The sequence below is a fragment of the Rhinolophus sinicus genome, chromosome 14, assembly GCF_057876585.1.
Source record: "Rhinolophus sinicus isolate RSI-liver-muscle chromosome 14, RSI-T2T, whole genome shotgun sequence".
NCBI lineage: Eukaryota > Metazoa > Chordata > Mammalia > Chiroptera > Rhinolophidae > Rhinolophus > Rhinolophus sinicus.
This window is the reverse complement of record NC_142514.1, coordinates 152,918,007-152,934,127: the sequence shown is the minus strand read 5'-3', so window position 1 is coordinate 152,934,127 and position 16,121 is coordinate 152,918,007. Positions and strand designations below refer to the sequence as shown.

Below are 16,121 nucleotides of genomic sequence, written 5' to 3'. Positions count from 1 at the left end.
TTAAACGTCCCCAGGGAGCCAGCAGGAAGCTGGGCCCTGAAGGAAAGCATGGGGTGGGGTGTGTCATGCAGGGACTCTGGTCCTGCTCCCTGCAGGGTATGATGAGGATGAAAAGGAACAGCAGTGGAGCCATGCATAGGGGAGTCAGACCACTATGTTCTCGCTGGCGGCTGGGTTGGAGACACAGGAAGCAGGAGCCACACGATCTGCAATCCGCCATCTGCTTCTTTGCCAACCAACCAACCAACCCCCTAGCGTAGCCACGGCAATTATATTAGTGACTAATGGCTAACCGGTAACAGCTGATGGCCACCCAGCCACTAATGGCCGTCTGATTACAGCTGATGGCCATCTAATAACGGAGCCAGCACCGTTCCACGTGAGGCCGAGAGCCTGGAAACTGCTCTCTGGGACTCTGTCCCCACAGGGAGAAAGGGCCCAGCGCCCCATGAGGAACCGCACGTTGGCCTCATTGGAGCTGTCTGCTGCCCCTGCCTGTTGGGCTTCCACATGTTAACTATGTATTATTTCCATCTGCCCACTCAGGACGCCTGTGCCCTGCTTGTCCCGGGCCTGCCTCAGAAAACTGTGGCCTTATGGTGGCTGGTGTGAAGCCTTCTTCCCGAGACCCCTGATTCCTCAGGGGTGAGAAATAGACTTCTCTCAGGAGTACCCTCTGTTCCCATCTGCCCATGCAGTTCCTGGGGCCTTAATGCAGTTGGGGTCAGGGGCTCAGGTGTTCCCCAGGTTTCCTGGAAGAGGCAGGTGTGGGGAGATGGTAGACAGACAAGAGAAGGGGCACTGCATGGAGCCAGGCTTGGGAACCAGGTGGTCTGTGGTTGTCGTCTTAACTCTGCCACTCACTAGCTGTGTGACCTTAGGCAGGTTAATTCACCTCTCTGAAGCTTAGTTTCCTCATCTGGACAATGAGAAAACCCTTTCCTCACTTAGCGATTTGGCATTAGGCCCCAGTGACATCAATTGGAAAGGGCACTGTGGGTGAAGGGTAACGTTTCAGGGCGGCAACAAGCCTGTCTAGGGCAGGATGAATGGAATGTAGAGACTTCTAAGTCTTAACTTCTTTTTCCAACCTCAGTTTCCACCTCTTCCCTTTTTATTTATTGCTGGGGTTTTCAATGAGTGTTGGGTCTGTTCCATTCCTCTTCTGCCTGCATCTCTGGGACCAAGCACTGAGCTGAAAGGATGGTCCTCCCACCCCAGTCCCCAATTCCATGTCCTTTCCTCCAACCAGCTACGAGCTATATTTACAATATATTTTCTCAGTGTCACTGTGAGATTTGTACCATTATCCCAATTTTATAGATAAAGAAACTAAGGCTCCCTTAAGTAAAGGGACTTGCCTAAGATTTCACAACCTCTGAGCAGAGAAGCCCCTCGGATACAGATTTTAAAGCCCATGTTCTTCGCACTTCTCCAGGCTGCCTGCACTCTTCTGCTGCCTCCTGCTCCAGCCTAGCGTTCCCCGCCCTCCACCTCCACTTCTTGGGCCTTCCCCATTCAAGGCTCAGCTCAGCTGTAACTTCCTATGAGTGCTTCCTCACCTTCTCAAATTTCTTCCTCCTCCAAACTACTTTTAAAAATTATATTTTTTCTCTGATTCTAAAAGGATGTACATTAAATTAGGAAAGATACACAACTATAAAGAAGACAAAAACCACCTACTATCCCATCACCCAGAAGTTTCCAGTCTTTTCTCTAGGTATTTGCATATGTGTTTGTGTACTTTCCCCCAAATTTTCTATTATTTTCTCGCTCCTACTTTTCTTCTGGCCCTTATAACTTTCTGACTTCAGTACCTGTCTGATTCACTCTACCAGACTGTGCACCCCTGGAGAGCAAGCTCTGAGCCTTGAGTTAGGTTGGTGCATGCCTACACACACACACACACACACACACGGGCTCCCTAGAGAGAAGGATGTGGGGTTAGAGAACGGAGAGGAATTGTCCTTTCAGCTCAGTGTTTGGTCCCAAAAACGCAGGCAGAGGAGGGATCAAATGCCCCCAAACTCATGTAAGAGTCCAGCAATCAGTGAGAAAAAGTGTGTGCCATGTATACCCCTCTTTACTTTTCAAATTAAAACATAGACACACAACATCTTGGGGAGGCTCATTCTAGGGGGGCTGGGACTACACTGGAAAGAGAAGATGAACCTGGATTCACACCTCAGCTTCCCCTCTTCCCAGCTCTGTACCATTGGGCACATTATGCAAACTCTGAGCCTCAGTTTCCCCATCTGTAAAATGGAGATGCTAACATCTTTTTATAGGGTTGTTGTGAGGATGAAATGGTGAATACAAACAATTTCACACAGTGCCTGTGTCATACAGGGTCTCAACTCCCGCTCCCCACACAAGAACGCAGGATATGGTGAGGCCAAAAAGGAACACCAATGGAGCCATAGGTAGGGGAGTCATACCACTATAGTCTCGCTGGCGGCTGGGTTGGAGACACAGGAAGCAGGAGCCACACTATCCGCAACCTGCCTTCGGCTTCTCTGCCAACCAACCTCACTTGCTAGCTGCAATCCGCCCTGCTAACTGCAATCCGCTCTTGGTAGCTCAGCCACCATCTTCTTGCTAGCCCCATTTTAGCTGCTAGCGTAGCCACAGCAGTTATATTAGTGGCCAATGGCTCACTGGTTACAGCTGATGGCCAACTAGCCACAGCTGATGGCCATCCGTTCACAGTTGATGGCCATTTCAGCACCTTTCCAGGTGAGGCCGAGAGCCTAGAAACTGCACTCCTGGCTGTCCCCATACTCCACCCCTACAGGCTCTCGCCTCACAATCTACGCGACAAGTGTCTTCCGCGAGGGGCCCTGTGCGAGGAGCCTGGAGGTGAATGCAATATCCTGGACACAGCCAGGGTCTCTTTGCACAGCCAGGGTTTCTCAGGACACCACCAGTCCTTCTGGGCACAGCCATACTTCCTGGGCTTCTTAGGGTACCACCAGTCTCCCCGGGCACAGCCAGGGTTTCTCAGGACACTACCAGTCTTTCTGGGCACAGCCAGTTTTTCTGGGCAACAGTCAGACTTCCTGGGCTTCTTAGGGTACCGCCAGTCTCCCAGGGCACAGCCAGGGCCTCTCAGGGCACTGCCACTCTCTCTGGGCACAGCCAGACTTCCTGGGCACAGCCAGGGTTTCTCAGGGTACTGTACTAGAACAATAATGTCTCACAGCAAAGGTGCTTACATATTCTCGATGGCAGCCAGTCGAGACACAGAAAGTAAACATCCGCTTGCACCCCAACAAGGGGTCTTCCTGCACCAGTCTTGCTGGCAGCGGGGCAAGACACAGGAAGCAAACATCCGCCAGTTCCACTACATGGTGGTAAGTTCCCAAGCAAACAGTCAAGTGGTCCATCAAATCAGGGATGGAAGGCAATTCCCTATAGTCCACAGTCTTCGCCAGGACTGTGCATTGGCTCTACAACGTGTGCCCTTTCCGCAGGGCGAGGGCTCCAAGTCCTCTCCAACCTTGGGGTGAGGGACAACTTTGACCTCACTTACATCTCCCACCGAGGACTCAGCAAGCATTTCCTCCTGGGACTACAAATCCCGCATCCAGGCTGCCTCAGCAAGCACTTCCCAGCCCACACGGCCGCAACGACCTTTGCTTTCTCCAACCTATGCTGGTTGGAGAACTGTCCATGTCTTCCCACCCCTCCACGGGGTCCAGGTCTCCGGCAGATGCTCCTCCTGGTCTTCCTGAGACTGACTGTTCATACGTATAAATTGTTCCATTACCTTTCAGAGAGTTTCGGCTGACACCATACCCTGCTCGCTGCGCCATGTGTCATACAGGGTCTCAGCTCCCACTCCCCACACAAGAGTGCAGGACATGGTGAGGCCAAAAAGGAACACCAATGGAGCCATAGATAGAGGAGTCACACCACTATATTCTCGCTGGCAGCTGCGTTGGAGACACAGGAAGCAGGAGCCACATGACGTACAATCCGCCATCCACTTCTCTGCCAACCAACCAACCAACCAACCCCTTGCTAACTGCAGTCTGCTTTGCTAACTGCAATCCGCGTTTGCCAGCCACACTCCTCTGCTAGCGTAGCCACGGCAGTTATATTAGTGGCCAATGGCTCACTGGTTACAGCTGACGGCCAACTAGCCACAGCTGATGACCATCCAATCACAGTTGATGGCCATTTACTACCTGAGCCAGCACCTTTCCACGTGAGGCCGAGAGCCTGGAAACTGCACTCCTGGCTCTGTCCCCACAGCCTGGCATGAGGACACCCACATTGTGTGCTAGTTCCCTCCCTCCCTCCTTCCCTTCGTTCTTTCTTTCCTTCCTTCCTTCCTTCCTGCCTTCTTCCCAAATGATTAACATGTTAGTTAACAACCTCCATTTATTACAGATCTGTCATGTGCTCAGCACTATGGGAGCTGAAAAAAATGCTCTTCCTGCCTTAAAATCCCACCGGGGATAAAAGACTTACACAGGAGCTGATTAGAGAGAGAAATAGTCCATTATAAGGGCTAATTGAGCAGCTTAGACAGTAATGCAAAATGAGTTAGGGCCGAGAACGCTCAATGTATGCCTAGGTCCTCAGGGAGGCCGCAGATGCTCTTTTCTCCAGATAAATTACAGCCTTTGCAACTCTGGAAGCTGTCAAGGCAGGAGATTCCACAGATAAGCTTATTTGGGATGTGGGCACAGAGTTGGAATTTGTAAGCTTCGGTTTTTTACGTGTCTCACGTTACCAGCTTGTCCATAAATTACAGCTATCTGATGGTTTAGAGAACACAAAGTTAGGTTGAGTTGAGAGAATGAAATGAAACCGCAAAAATTGGAGAACAGGATCAGAGGGGACCAATGATTACGTATCCATCAGGGTCTCCTTTCAGTTCTGCCCCTCAGCAGAGGACAGAAAAGAATTTCCTCAGCCTTCACCCATCTCTGTTTTTCTCCATCGTTGTTTTCTGGACAAGAAGGTACTTTAAGAGCTATATCATGGGCCATAACAGTGAAGAAACATAGCATGGTCATTAAGAGCATGAAGCTTGGAGTCAAACAAATCTATTTTCCCTGCTACTTGTTGGCTGTGTGACTTGGGCAAGTTATTTAGCCTCCTTGCACCTCACTTTTTTTGTAAAGTGGGGATAATCAAAATAAAACTTTCATATGGTTACTTTGAGCTTTCAAATAGGTAATACTATTACAGCGCTTCTCAAAGTGCTTCTAAAAGTTCAATAAATGTTAGCTGGTTTAGTATTATTAAAATAAGATCTGTGAAAACGCAGAGCCGATTGTTTTTCCCCAAATGTGCTTGTCAGAAGGACACATTTCAGTGGCAGGAGCTGATTCTGGAAGGTTGAGAGGTGGCCTGGCACAGGAGAAAGAGTATTGGCAAAGTTCCACCAAAATTCAGGTCACCTCATTCAGTGATTTTCAAAAAATTTTTTACTATAATCCACAGTATGAAATGCATTTTACATCACAGTCTACTAAATTCATGCATTCACTGATAGAGAAGAGAAAAATTTTACACAAAAAATACAATCTTGCCCACATGCAATGCAGTCTATGTTTTCTTTTTCTTTCTTTCTTTTTTTTTTAATCCAGTTGCAATTCACTTATTTCAGAATCACTTACTGGGTCCCAATCCACCATTTGAAAACACTATATGAAATGATTATGACCTTGGGAAAGTCACTTTCCCTCTCTGAACTTTAGTTTTCCCAACTATAAAACAATCTTGATGCCCAACCAGCCTCACTGTTGCTCTGGGTCGTGCCAGGAGCACTGATTAAGCCCTTGCTATTTGGAAGGTCACCATCCAGGTGCTGCGAGGACAGAGATTGAGAAGAGCAGTTTCTGCCCCCAAGGAAGCTACTTGGGGACACTAGGGATGGGTGGGGATCGCTTCTTCCCAAAGACCCAGTGTGATGGAGAGAAAGGCAACGGAGTGGGAGGTAACTGTTGTTGTTTTCTTTCCCCACGTGTGCCCACAGCAGCCTTCCTGACAGCGAGATGGGAGAAGACCCCAGGTACAGCCTTGGGACTGGGTTGGAAGCGGGTCCTGGGTGGGAAGGGGAAGGGGCTGAGCGTGGGGCCGGGGAGGGGAGACTTGAGGTGAGGATACTGAGTATGGATTCAGGGGTGTGCAACCTACACAATTTCTGAGGCATGAGACCTGATAATAAGGCATATATTCTCAACAAGGGTAAAATCTTGTTCATGGGGAGAAAAAAACTTAGACATTATAATGATTTGTGGCCCTCCAAAGGGCCAGAATATATAAACATATACAGTATATCTGTGGTATTAAAACTTCATGGTGGATAAAGTCAGAAAAGAGATGTGTGTTGCCACAGAGTGATGGGAAGTGAGGGAGTAACTGCTAATGGGTACGGAGTTTCTTTTGGGGGCAATGAATTTGACCAGGATGATGGTTGCACAACTCTGTGAATATTAAAAAAAAAAAAAAAAAAAAAAAAAAAGCCACTGCATTGGAAAAGCGATGTGACAAAGAAAGGACCATTAGAAAAAACTTGTCTAAAATGACCCTAGGGGTTGATCATGGAAAAAAAAAAATATTGAGAAACAGCTATAAGGAGAGGTGGTGGTGGTCTCCCAGACAGAAAATGTGGTCTTGCTGCTTTATGTTCAATGTGCTTTATGTTCTTGTTGTCTACAAAATGCAAGTGAAACAGATGAATGAGGCTCTGAGGCCCTGAACGCACTCCCTAACCACATCTCTCTCCGAAACATGTGAAACACATTGGAGGTGGTAGGAAGTCAGGACTGGGAGGTTGGCTCCACTTTGTAAATAAGTTTAAGCTCTGGCCTTCACTCTCCAACACCAAAGAGGCTGTACTTCCTCGTGTTTTCTCTGCCCTTTCCCTACCTGTCCCTAAGTGCCAGGGTATGATGACAGGCCCAGCCTCTCTAGCCATAGTGATCATATTTCTTGAGCCAGAAATCAGGCCTCGTGGTATGTGACAAGTCTGCATGTGTGGATGACAGTAATGGGACAGAAGAGTTCACACTGCAGCAGTTCGGGTCAGTCCAGGGTACATGGGCACCACAGCTGACTATATCTCTCCTGGCAGATACCCCAGATTCCTTGGTTGTCTTCTGAGAGGGCCACATGGGGCTGCAAATCACACCTGGAGTGCTTCTTGGCTCTCTAGGTGCCACCAAGTTCCATCAGCTATAGGTTCCCACCCACAAACTGCAGGCACCGATGTCAGCCTGCCTCTGGCCAGAGAGCACTCCCTAGCCCGGCTGTTTGTGCAGCGTGTCAGCCTGAGACCTTGGCCAGTGCATTTGAACCCTGATACAGAGGCAGGGTCTGGAGAAGCCGCATGTTGGGCCTTGCATTGCTCTGATGTGGGAAGATCCCCTCCCAAGACCTACTCCAATGATGTCCTCCCCTCCCCCCATCTTCCCTCTTACCTTAACCGGGTCCCCCCGGGGCCCTCTTCACACACCCCACATGAATTCTGGACACTACTAGGGTTCAGGAAGTGGAGGCGCCCCAGGATGTCTACGCCCCACTCCCATGTCTCTCTATGCAGCATTTATGGCTATAGAGTTGGTCACGGATGATAAAGGCCCTCATGCTGGGTTTGAGGGAGCTCAGGGTATCTATAGAGAACTTAGTCCCCTCATATGAACCCTGAAGGTGCGTCTTTCCTCCCCTGCTGCAGCCCAGAGCGGGAGCCAGTGGCCGACTCGGATATCAGGTACTGTGTCCTGGGAAACCTGCCCTCCAGGCAGGCTTCCTCAGAGGGGCTCTCAGGCCAAGGGAGCCACACAGCTCTGGGGGGAAGCCCCCAGACCCCAGCCCAGCTGCAGGGAGGAAGTCAGGGTGGGCTCTGAGCTCTATGGGGTGCTTTGGAAGCCACTACTGTTTCTGTACATCAGGCTGCGTCCTTAACACCAGCTCATTTTTCTCTGGCGGTCATCTTTTCCTTTAATTTTTTTAATTTGGGGGCGGGGGTTGTCTTCAAAAACTATATCACACCAAATGTGGTTTCCTTGGCTCTCCTTTTTAAACAAGTCATTTGGAGAGTTACCTGCTAATGTCAAAGTTGAGTGGCTTGAGGGCTTCTCAAGGTAGGAGGAAATCTGGGATTGAGTGTTTACTTGGTTTCCTCCTGGGCTCTGGGTTAGAGACTCAGGAAGGAGTACAGACTGCAAGGGTGGGGCAGGTAGGGTGTAGGGCAGGGAGGGGTCGAGGTCCCATCTCCCCCAGTCAGCTAAGACCTGGCACCCAAGCCTGACTCAGGCCCTGAGGAAGGAGAGTCCACCAGGGGCCACACAGAGCTGATTTCTGCCAACTGCACACACACCCCACCCCCACCCCTGTCTTAGCACCGTGCCACCCCTTGCCCTGGTCTAAGCCATCATCTTGATAGCTGCCCCTGAGAACGAACCCCTGAGAATGCCTCCCTACTCCCTCCCGGCTTTTCCCAGGAAGAGAGGTCCCGTGGCCTATGCTTCTCAGAAACCGTGGCTGCTGAACGCCACCGTGGAGGAAAACATCACCTTTGAGAGTCCCTTCAACAAACAACGGTAAAAGCCTCTTGGAAGGAGGAGGGCCAGGGGAGGGGAGAAATTGGTTGTGGGCAGCATTAGCCACCTGCCCCAGTCCCCAAGCCTGCCCCTCCATTGATCTCCCACACCCGCCATCCTGCTCTCCAGCCCACTTATCTGGATTCTGTTCTGTTCCATATGGTCCATCTGGAAATGCTCCAGATGTGCCTGGGAATCAGGGCAGTCCAACTCCTGTGGGTGAGAGGGCAGGAGGCAAGGGAGGTGCAGGAGCCCTGCTGCCTTCTCTTGTGGCTGGCAGCAAGGCTGACCGAGCTCTCCATGAGTCTCTGCACTACCCCCAGCTCGGCGACCTGTGCACTATTTTCCTTCCAGTGATAATAATAACTGTTTACATTGATTGAGCTCTTACCAGGTGCCAGGCTCAGTGCCAGGCTCTATACATGTGATTTCCTCTAATGCTCACCACAATCCCAGCAGGCAGGTACTATTAGCAATCTCATTTTACAGATGAGGAAACCAAGACTCAGAAAGGTTAGGTAACTTGCCCAAGGCCGCCTAGCCGGTTAGTCACAGAGATGGGTCTCAAATCCAAGGCTGTCTGATACCCAAGTACATATCACCAGTATACTCTGATGCCTTCTCCATGCACCCTGGCTGGCACCTGCCCAGGTGAAGAGCTGGTCAGGGAAGTACGAGAGGAGCAGGCTGGGCAAATATTTGAGCAGCCATTATCATTACTGTCTAAACCAACCAGCAGTAATTTTCCCTGGCAATGCCCCGAGCTTGGGCTCTGACTGTCGCTTTTCTCACTGCACAGGGACCATGGGCCCTCTCTTGTCACTTATGTGGCACATTTGCTGCCATCTAATTTCATCCTTCAAATATTTAACTTGCTCCAAGGCCGTGTGAAGTGCCGCCCTCAGCTCTTTTTAAGCTCACGTGGTGTTTGCTAGCAACCAAGCAAGAGGCCCATTAAAGCCATCGCTCACCCTGGGCACAGCTGCCCAGGGCTAATAACCCTCTGCACGTGCTCAGGCCCCAGTCTGGCCAGACTGATCCGCGGTGTCCCTGCCCCATCCCACTGCAGGTACAAGATGGTCATCGAAGCCTGCTCCCTGCAGCCAGACATTGACATCCTGCCCCATGGAGACCAGACCCAGATTGGGGAACGGGTTAGTGGCGCCTCCAAGGGGTTTCCTCAAAGCCGAGGCCTTCAACCTCCCCTGCTCCCTACCCATCACCACCACCAGGCCCCGAGATCCTTCTCAGAGCGAGCAGGTACCTGGGAAATGAGAGGATGGAGGCTGCAGAGCTGCCTGCAGTGGGTTCAAAATGATCTCCTTAAGCCCTGGGCTGGTGGCTGTCCTTCACAATCAGCCCTGCTTGGTGCAAAGGTCAGCTAAGCGCCTTCCAGGCTGGAGATGACGACATTGCCTTCATTCATGCCCCGAGTATATGCTGAGAGCCCCCATGGCACTGTGCGAGGCTCAGGTTATGCTCTTCCTGTTCTCTCTCCAGGTGGGGCCCCTGCTCCACAAGCTTAAACAAATAGGATTCTCTGGTGGCTGTCCTCTGTGTGTACGATTAAACCCCTACTTCCTCCGTCTTGGTCTTCACTGGTCAGGTGGTCCCTAGCACCTACATGATGAATCTTCAAAGACTTGGGGATAATACGCCCCACTTCCCAGTGAATTTACTAAACATGTACAAGTTCCTTCTCTCTGCAAGGTGAGGAGAGACAAAGAAGTGGATGGTGCCAGGCCTCTATCCCAAAGAGCTCACAGTTGAGTAGGAGCCACGACAGTCTTTCCTGAAGGGCTATGAGGGCATGACCTTTCCTCCCCTTTGGCGACAGGGCATCAACCTGTCTGGTGGTCAGCGCCAGCGAATCAGTGTGGCCCGAGCCCTCTACCAGCATACCAACGTCGTCTTCTTGGTGAGTGTACCAATTGGCACCTCCTCTGGCTATCTCCCCTACACCGCGCACACACACACACCCACACACACACACACACCTCCCTCTCCAGGAGCAAACCTCTTCTGCCAGAGGTATTACCTACTTATTTATGGGGAAACTGAGGCAAGGATAGTGCAAATGACCCGTTGTGGGCTTCACGATGAGCTCTGCAGTAGCCATGAGGGGAGGCAAGTAGTTACAGGCCACTTCCCTGTAGGAGAGCCTCAACCTATCAATGCTTATTTAGCCTGACTCTAAGAATGGCCAGCGCATGGCCTGTGTGCTGCCACTTCCCCATCTCATGCCCGAAGCAGACATTGTCAATCGATTCCAGCTTCTTTTCCACGGACACTGAACGTGGCCTCAGAATCCTTCTCAACACAGCACTCCAGGTAACCACTCACAATCAAACATGAGATAAAGCTTAGCTATCCTTTCCCTAGTTCATACAAGTTCTGTGTGAGATGCCTTGATATTGAAGAATTCTAAGGCCCAGCCTTTGGCCTCAAACATGTAGAGTCTACTTGGGGAAACAGAGTTCACCCACACTCAAGAGCCACAGCCCAGATGAAAGCCAAACTGCGTGACACAGACCATGAAGGGCCTTGTCCAGGAAGACAACTGGGAGGGCTAGAGAAATCCGGGAGGGCTTCCTAGAGGAGGGCCTTGCAATGTGAGTCAGTTAAACAGAAGGAAAGGGGGAGGCCATTTGGACAGAGAGTTGAAAGAAGGAATCTCAGGTGTCTGATCCAGCTTTATTGTCTTTCCCCCACAGCACACACAAACACTCCCTACTAAAAACTCTTCATAATGTCAGGCCATAGTCTGTTACCATCTGACACATGCAAAGCGCTTGACGAACTACAAGCTCCTTCATGATCCCATGTGAGCTTTAAACAACCTTGTTCGAGAGAAGTACAGTGGATAATTTAGTTTATTTCAGCAGACTTGTCTTCAGCTCCTACTCTGTCCCAGGCACAGGCAGAAGGGATCTCAGTTCTTAGGAGCCTCACGCAAATCCCATCAGACCCGGCTTTGTGCAGGGTATCACTGGAGCAGAGTAGAGGGAAGGCTAGGTGCAGGGGTCAGGAAAGGACACGGGAAGAGCTAGTGCTTGGCTGCAGCACTGAAGGATGAGTAGGAGTGCACCACGCACACAAAAGACAGATCAGCACTCCAGGCAGAGAGAACACCTTAGGCAGAGGCCTGGAACGGCAAGTTCCCTGGTGTGTAGGGAGCTTGGACAAGATAGATGAGAAGTGAGGCTGGAAAGAAGACTGAGCAGGTTGTAAAGGGCCTGGATTCCCATGGTAAGGAATTCAGACTTCATTGACTTTGGGGAGCCACGGGAGGATGAGGAGTCAGGAAGCTTGTGATTAGCTCTGCTTGAGAGTGATAACTAATAACAGCCCTATTTTAAGATGAGGCCAACTAAGGCCCAGAGAGGTTAGGTACATTGCCCAAGGCCACACAGCTAACTAGCATCAGACCCTACACCAAAGCTGGTATAACTGGTGGTTTTTACACTCACTGTCATCTCCTCCCCCCATACTTGTCCCTATCTTCTCCCCTCTACCTAGGATGACCCCTTCTCGGCTCTGGACATCCATCTGAGTGACCACCTGATGCAGGCCGGGATCCTTGAGCTACTCCGAGATGATAAGAGGACAGTGGTCCTTGTGACCCACAAGCTACAGTACCTGCCACATGCAGACTGGGTGAGGGGTCATGAGCTGCAGAGGGCTGAGGTGGGAGAGGCAGTCTCACATCTCAAAGGAGTCAATCAGACATCTCGTCGCAGTGGCTGAGGGCTACCAAGCAGAAGCGGTCAGCCCAGGATGGCTTTGTGCAGGCAGGGCAGACTAGGGAAAGCTGCGCAGGCCAAGGGCTTGGTATCACCGAGAGCTGCAGAGATTCCCTATCCTGGCCTGGGGCCCTGTGTGTAGCACAAGGAGAGAAGCAGACACTCGGTTCCTACCTTCTGTTTCCTGCCAAGTTGGATGGCTCATCCCCTGGCCTTGGGGAGTGCCCATTTGGATGGGAAAACCATCTCCCTGCCCTCAGTGGGTCAGATTCAAGTTAAGACCAGATAGAAAAGATGGAAACAAACAATAGCGGTAATAATAGAAACTTCCATATTATGAGTGGAATGAAATTTTGTGAAACCCAACATGAACTAAATTCCCATAGTCAACAAGTAGATATAGTTACTTCTCAATTAATTGGAAAGCACCTAGTTTTTAGGATGGAAATCATGTGACTTGAAATCTGGGCCTTGCCTAACCCCTATGTAAAATTGCCCCTGAAAATTGAGGCCCTCCTGGAGTGTCAGGACTCTGCTAAAATAGCCCTGCTGACCCCACATAAGTCTCCTTCTATGTGTAGTGATTTCCTCCCTCCACTAAGAAGAAAAAAAAAATCCATATTGAAAATAAAAGCTATTAAAACAGGTGCAGGCTTAGGTCACAGTTTCAGTGGTGACTCTGCAAGACAGTGCAAGACAATCCTTAGCCCAAAAAAGGTACACGCGGAGGTACCTGGTTCCTTGAGGTGTCAGTGGATAGGACTCCCAGGCACCCCTCCCTAAACCCCAGCATGGGGTCGGTGGGGGTGAGAGAAGCAGGGGTGGGTGTCTGAATTAATGATGAGCCTACCTCAGTGTGAAACACTGAGAGTTTCAAATAAAATGTTTTATTAATTTCAAAGAGGTATGGCCACACACATTTAGACCAACAGGGGCTTTGCCACACACTGGTAGAACCTCTCAAACCTGCCGTCAGGAGAAGCTAAGGGTAGTGTGCAATTATTCTGTTAAGTGTTTGAACGCAGTGACCATTGATGGAGTTCTTGTGGATAACCAGACAGCTGGACCAGGACGCACTAATTTGCTCTGCAAACTCTCTTATCATCTTATCAACCTTGTGACCATTGAGAATTACCCCCCACACACACACCATGTACCAAGCTCTAAATCCTGGGAGAGTGTCAGTGAGAGTAGGTTATCACTACCAGCTTAGAGCAGTAGGTGAGCCAGAGGTCATTTGTGGTGGAGAAAGAATGTGTGCATGTCCATCTCAGACTCCTTGGTCAGGCAGGGTGTGGCCTTCACTTCTCATCCCCAGCCAGCCCTCAGCAGGGTTTATTTCTGCCTTTCCAGATCATCGCTATGAAGGATGGTACCATCCAGAGGGAGGGCACGCTCAAGGACTTCCAGAGGTCTGAGTGCCAGCTCTTTGAGCACTGGAAGACCCTCATGAACCGGCAGGACCAAGAGCTTGAAAAAGTCGGTATATCTGGGGGGCCAGGCAGCCACCCCCTGAGTGGAAGGTTCTTCTAGAACTCAACTCATAAAGGTCTTCCTGCCCTCACTGGACCCAGGAAACCCCCCAAAGGACAGATATGGGAGCTGGGCATGAACTTACTCCTGCCAGAGGAGAAGCAGTACCTGTGCTAGCTACCCAAGGCACAATCAGATGGATGCCTTCCCTTTATCCTGAAATAGATATCATTTAGTTTACAAAGTTTCAGAAAATCAACTCAAACTGGCTAAACAAATTTTAAAAACGTGGTGGGGGTGGGAGTTAAGGATTTATTGGCTCATAAAACCAAAAAGTCCAGGGGTGTCATAGCTTCAGGTGGAGCTGGATCCAGGCAGTCAAACAATGTCATCAAGAATCTGTTTCTCCCCATCCCGTGGCTCTGCTCCCCTTAAATTGGCTTCATTCCCATGGTAGCAGTGAGGGTCATTGGCAGTCTCAGGTTTACATTCTCCCAGATCAACATCTGCCAGAAAGAGTGCCTCTTTCATGATTTTTAGCAAAAGTCCCAGGGCTCACTCTCATTGGTCCAATTTGGTCATGTGCCCACCCCTAAACAAATAATTGTGGCCAGGGATGTGGAATGTGAGAATATGCCCACCCCTGGAGCCAGGGAGAATGACCAGCACACCTGAATCACAGAGAACAAGAATAGGGGAGAGGTGGTCTCCCACAGGGACACTGTGGGGCTGTTAGCTGATGAAGGGGAAGGAGTAAATTCTGGCAAGACAAACATGTGTCCATCTGGATCCTCACCAGGCAAGGGCAATCTGGAAACTGACACTGATCATTACCAGGGGTGCTTGCCCCCCACTCTCCCTTTTCCCCTCTGTGCACCCTGAGGACATTGGCCAGGCCCTATTTGTCTTTCAGGAGACTGTCATGGAGAGAAAAGCCCCAGAGCCACCCCAGGGCTTGCCCTGTGCCATGTCCTCAAGAGATGGCCTCTTGCAAGATGAGGAAGAGGAGGAAGGTACTGACAGCGGGACTGGGAGTGAAATCATGGCCTGAGGTCCGATCGACCACGCGGAGACTAAGGTTTAGGGTCCTGAGGGTGGTAAGATAGTGTGCCTTTGATTAAATCCTTTCCCTTCTGTGTGCCTCAGTCTTCCCATCTGTAAGTGGGGACAATATAGCCCCTGGTTCACCCTGAGAGGGATATGAACTGTGAAGCCACAGGGGGGGTTCTTGCGGCCTACAGAGGAGGCAGCCGAGAGTGAGGAGGAGGACAATCTGTCATCGGTGCTGCATCAGCGCGCCAAGATCCCGTGGCGAGCCTGTGCCAAGTATCTGTCGTCAGCTGGCATTCTGCTCCTGTCACTGCTCGTCTTCTCCCAGCTGCTCAAGCACATGGTCTTGGTGGCCATCGACTACTGGCTGGCGAAGTGGACCGACAGCGCCCTGACCCTGAGCCCCATGGCCAGGAACTGTTCCTTCAGCCAGGTGGGGCTGGCAGCCCCAGGGCAAGGGCTGGGGGGAGGGGGCTGAGCCATGGACACTGCCGGGACCTTCCTCATTCTCTGCCTGGCCAGGAGTGCTCCCTTGACCAGACCGTGTATGCCATGGTGTTTACGGTGCTCTGCAGCCTGGGCATCGTGCTGTGCCTGGTCACGTCTGTCACAGTCGAGTGGACAGGGCTGAAGGTGGCCAAGAGATTGCACCGCAGCCTGCTGAACCGGATCATCCTGGCTCCCATGAGGTATGCAGGGAGCCCCCCAGCATAGGAGAGGGCTCCCAGCCACGCTGGGGCTGTGGGCAAGTCACTTCTCTGGGCCTCAGTCGTCCCATCTATAAAATGGTGATATCCAATCTCTACAACAAGCTGTCTGATGTGACTCAAGGAGACCCAAATGTGTTGCAAGTGCACTGCTCAGTGCAGAAAGCAGAGGGAAACTGGCATGTACTCAGCCAGACGCGATGCTCGGCATTTGACAGGGTTAGCTCATCTAATTGTCACGACAGTCCTTCAGAGTGAATGTCTGCAGCCTCTGCGTAAATGTTACTTTCTCTTCCCTAGACGGGTACATCTGCCCGTCTCCGCCCCCGCGTTCAGCTCTCTCCTTCCTCTTTCACCTCCCTGCAGGTTCTGAGACTGGGGTCATGGTATAGCTGTTCTTATCTTCTGTAGTAAGATGGATAAAAACCCCAAAAGCCGCTTGGTGTGAAAGAAGTCACTGCCCAATGGGCTGGCCTATTTGGTTTAAACACACCAGATTATCTGGCCCTCATTAATGCCAGGCCTTACCATCTGACTACATTGTTTATTTTTCAGCCTCTTGAGTTCTTTGTGTCCCACAGACATGG

The 16,121-nt window shown here is 50.7% G+C and overlaps 1 protein-coding gene across 11 annotated transcripts in view; it reads left to right on the top strand.

Annotated features, from left to right (window-relative positions):
* Positions 1–16,121, top strand: part of ABCC8 (ATP binding cassette subfamily C member 8) — a 76,961-nt gene that overhangs the window by 48,499 nt on the left and 12,341 nt on the right. For all 11 annotated transcript variants that reach the window (XR_012497534.2, XR_016018767.1, XM_074336083.2 and 8 more), the window contains 10 exons: positions 5,993–6,028; positions 7,694–7,729; positions 8,463–8,561; positions 9,631–9,715; positions 10,399–10,479; positions 12,081–12,218; positions 13,658–13,783; positions 14,691–14,790; positions 15,019–15,260; positions 15,350–15,516. Coding sequence is in view for 9 of the 11 variants with exons in the window: in XM_074336083.2 (XP_074192184.2) it covers positions 5,993–6,028; positions 7,694–7,729; positions 8,463–8,561; positions 9,631–9,715; positions 10,399–10,479; positions 12,081–12,218; positions 13,658–13,783; positions 14,691–14,790; positions 15,019–15,260; positions 15,350–15,516 (1,110 nt within the window). In the remaining 2 variants the exon portion in view is untranslated. The remainder of the gene's footprint in view (positions 1–5,992; positions 6,029–7,693; positions 7,730–8,462; positions 8,562–9,630; positions 9,716–10,398; positions 10,480–12,080; positions 12,219–13,657; positions 13,784–14,690; positions 14,791–15,018; positions 15,261–15,349; positions 15,517–16,121) is intronic.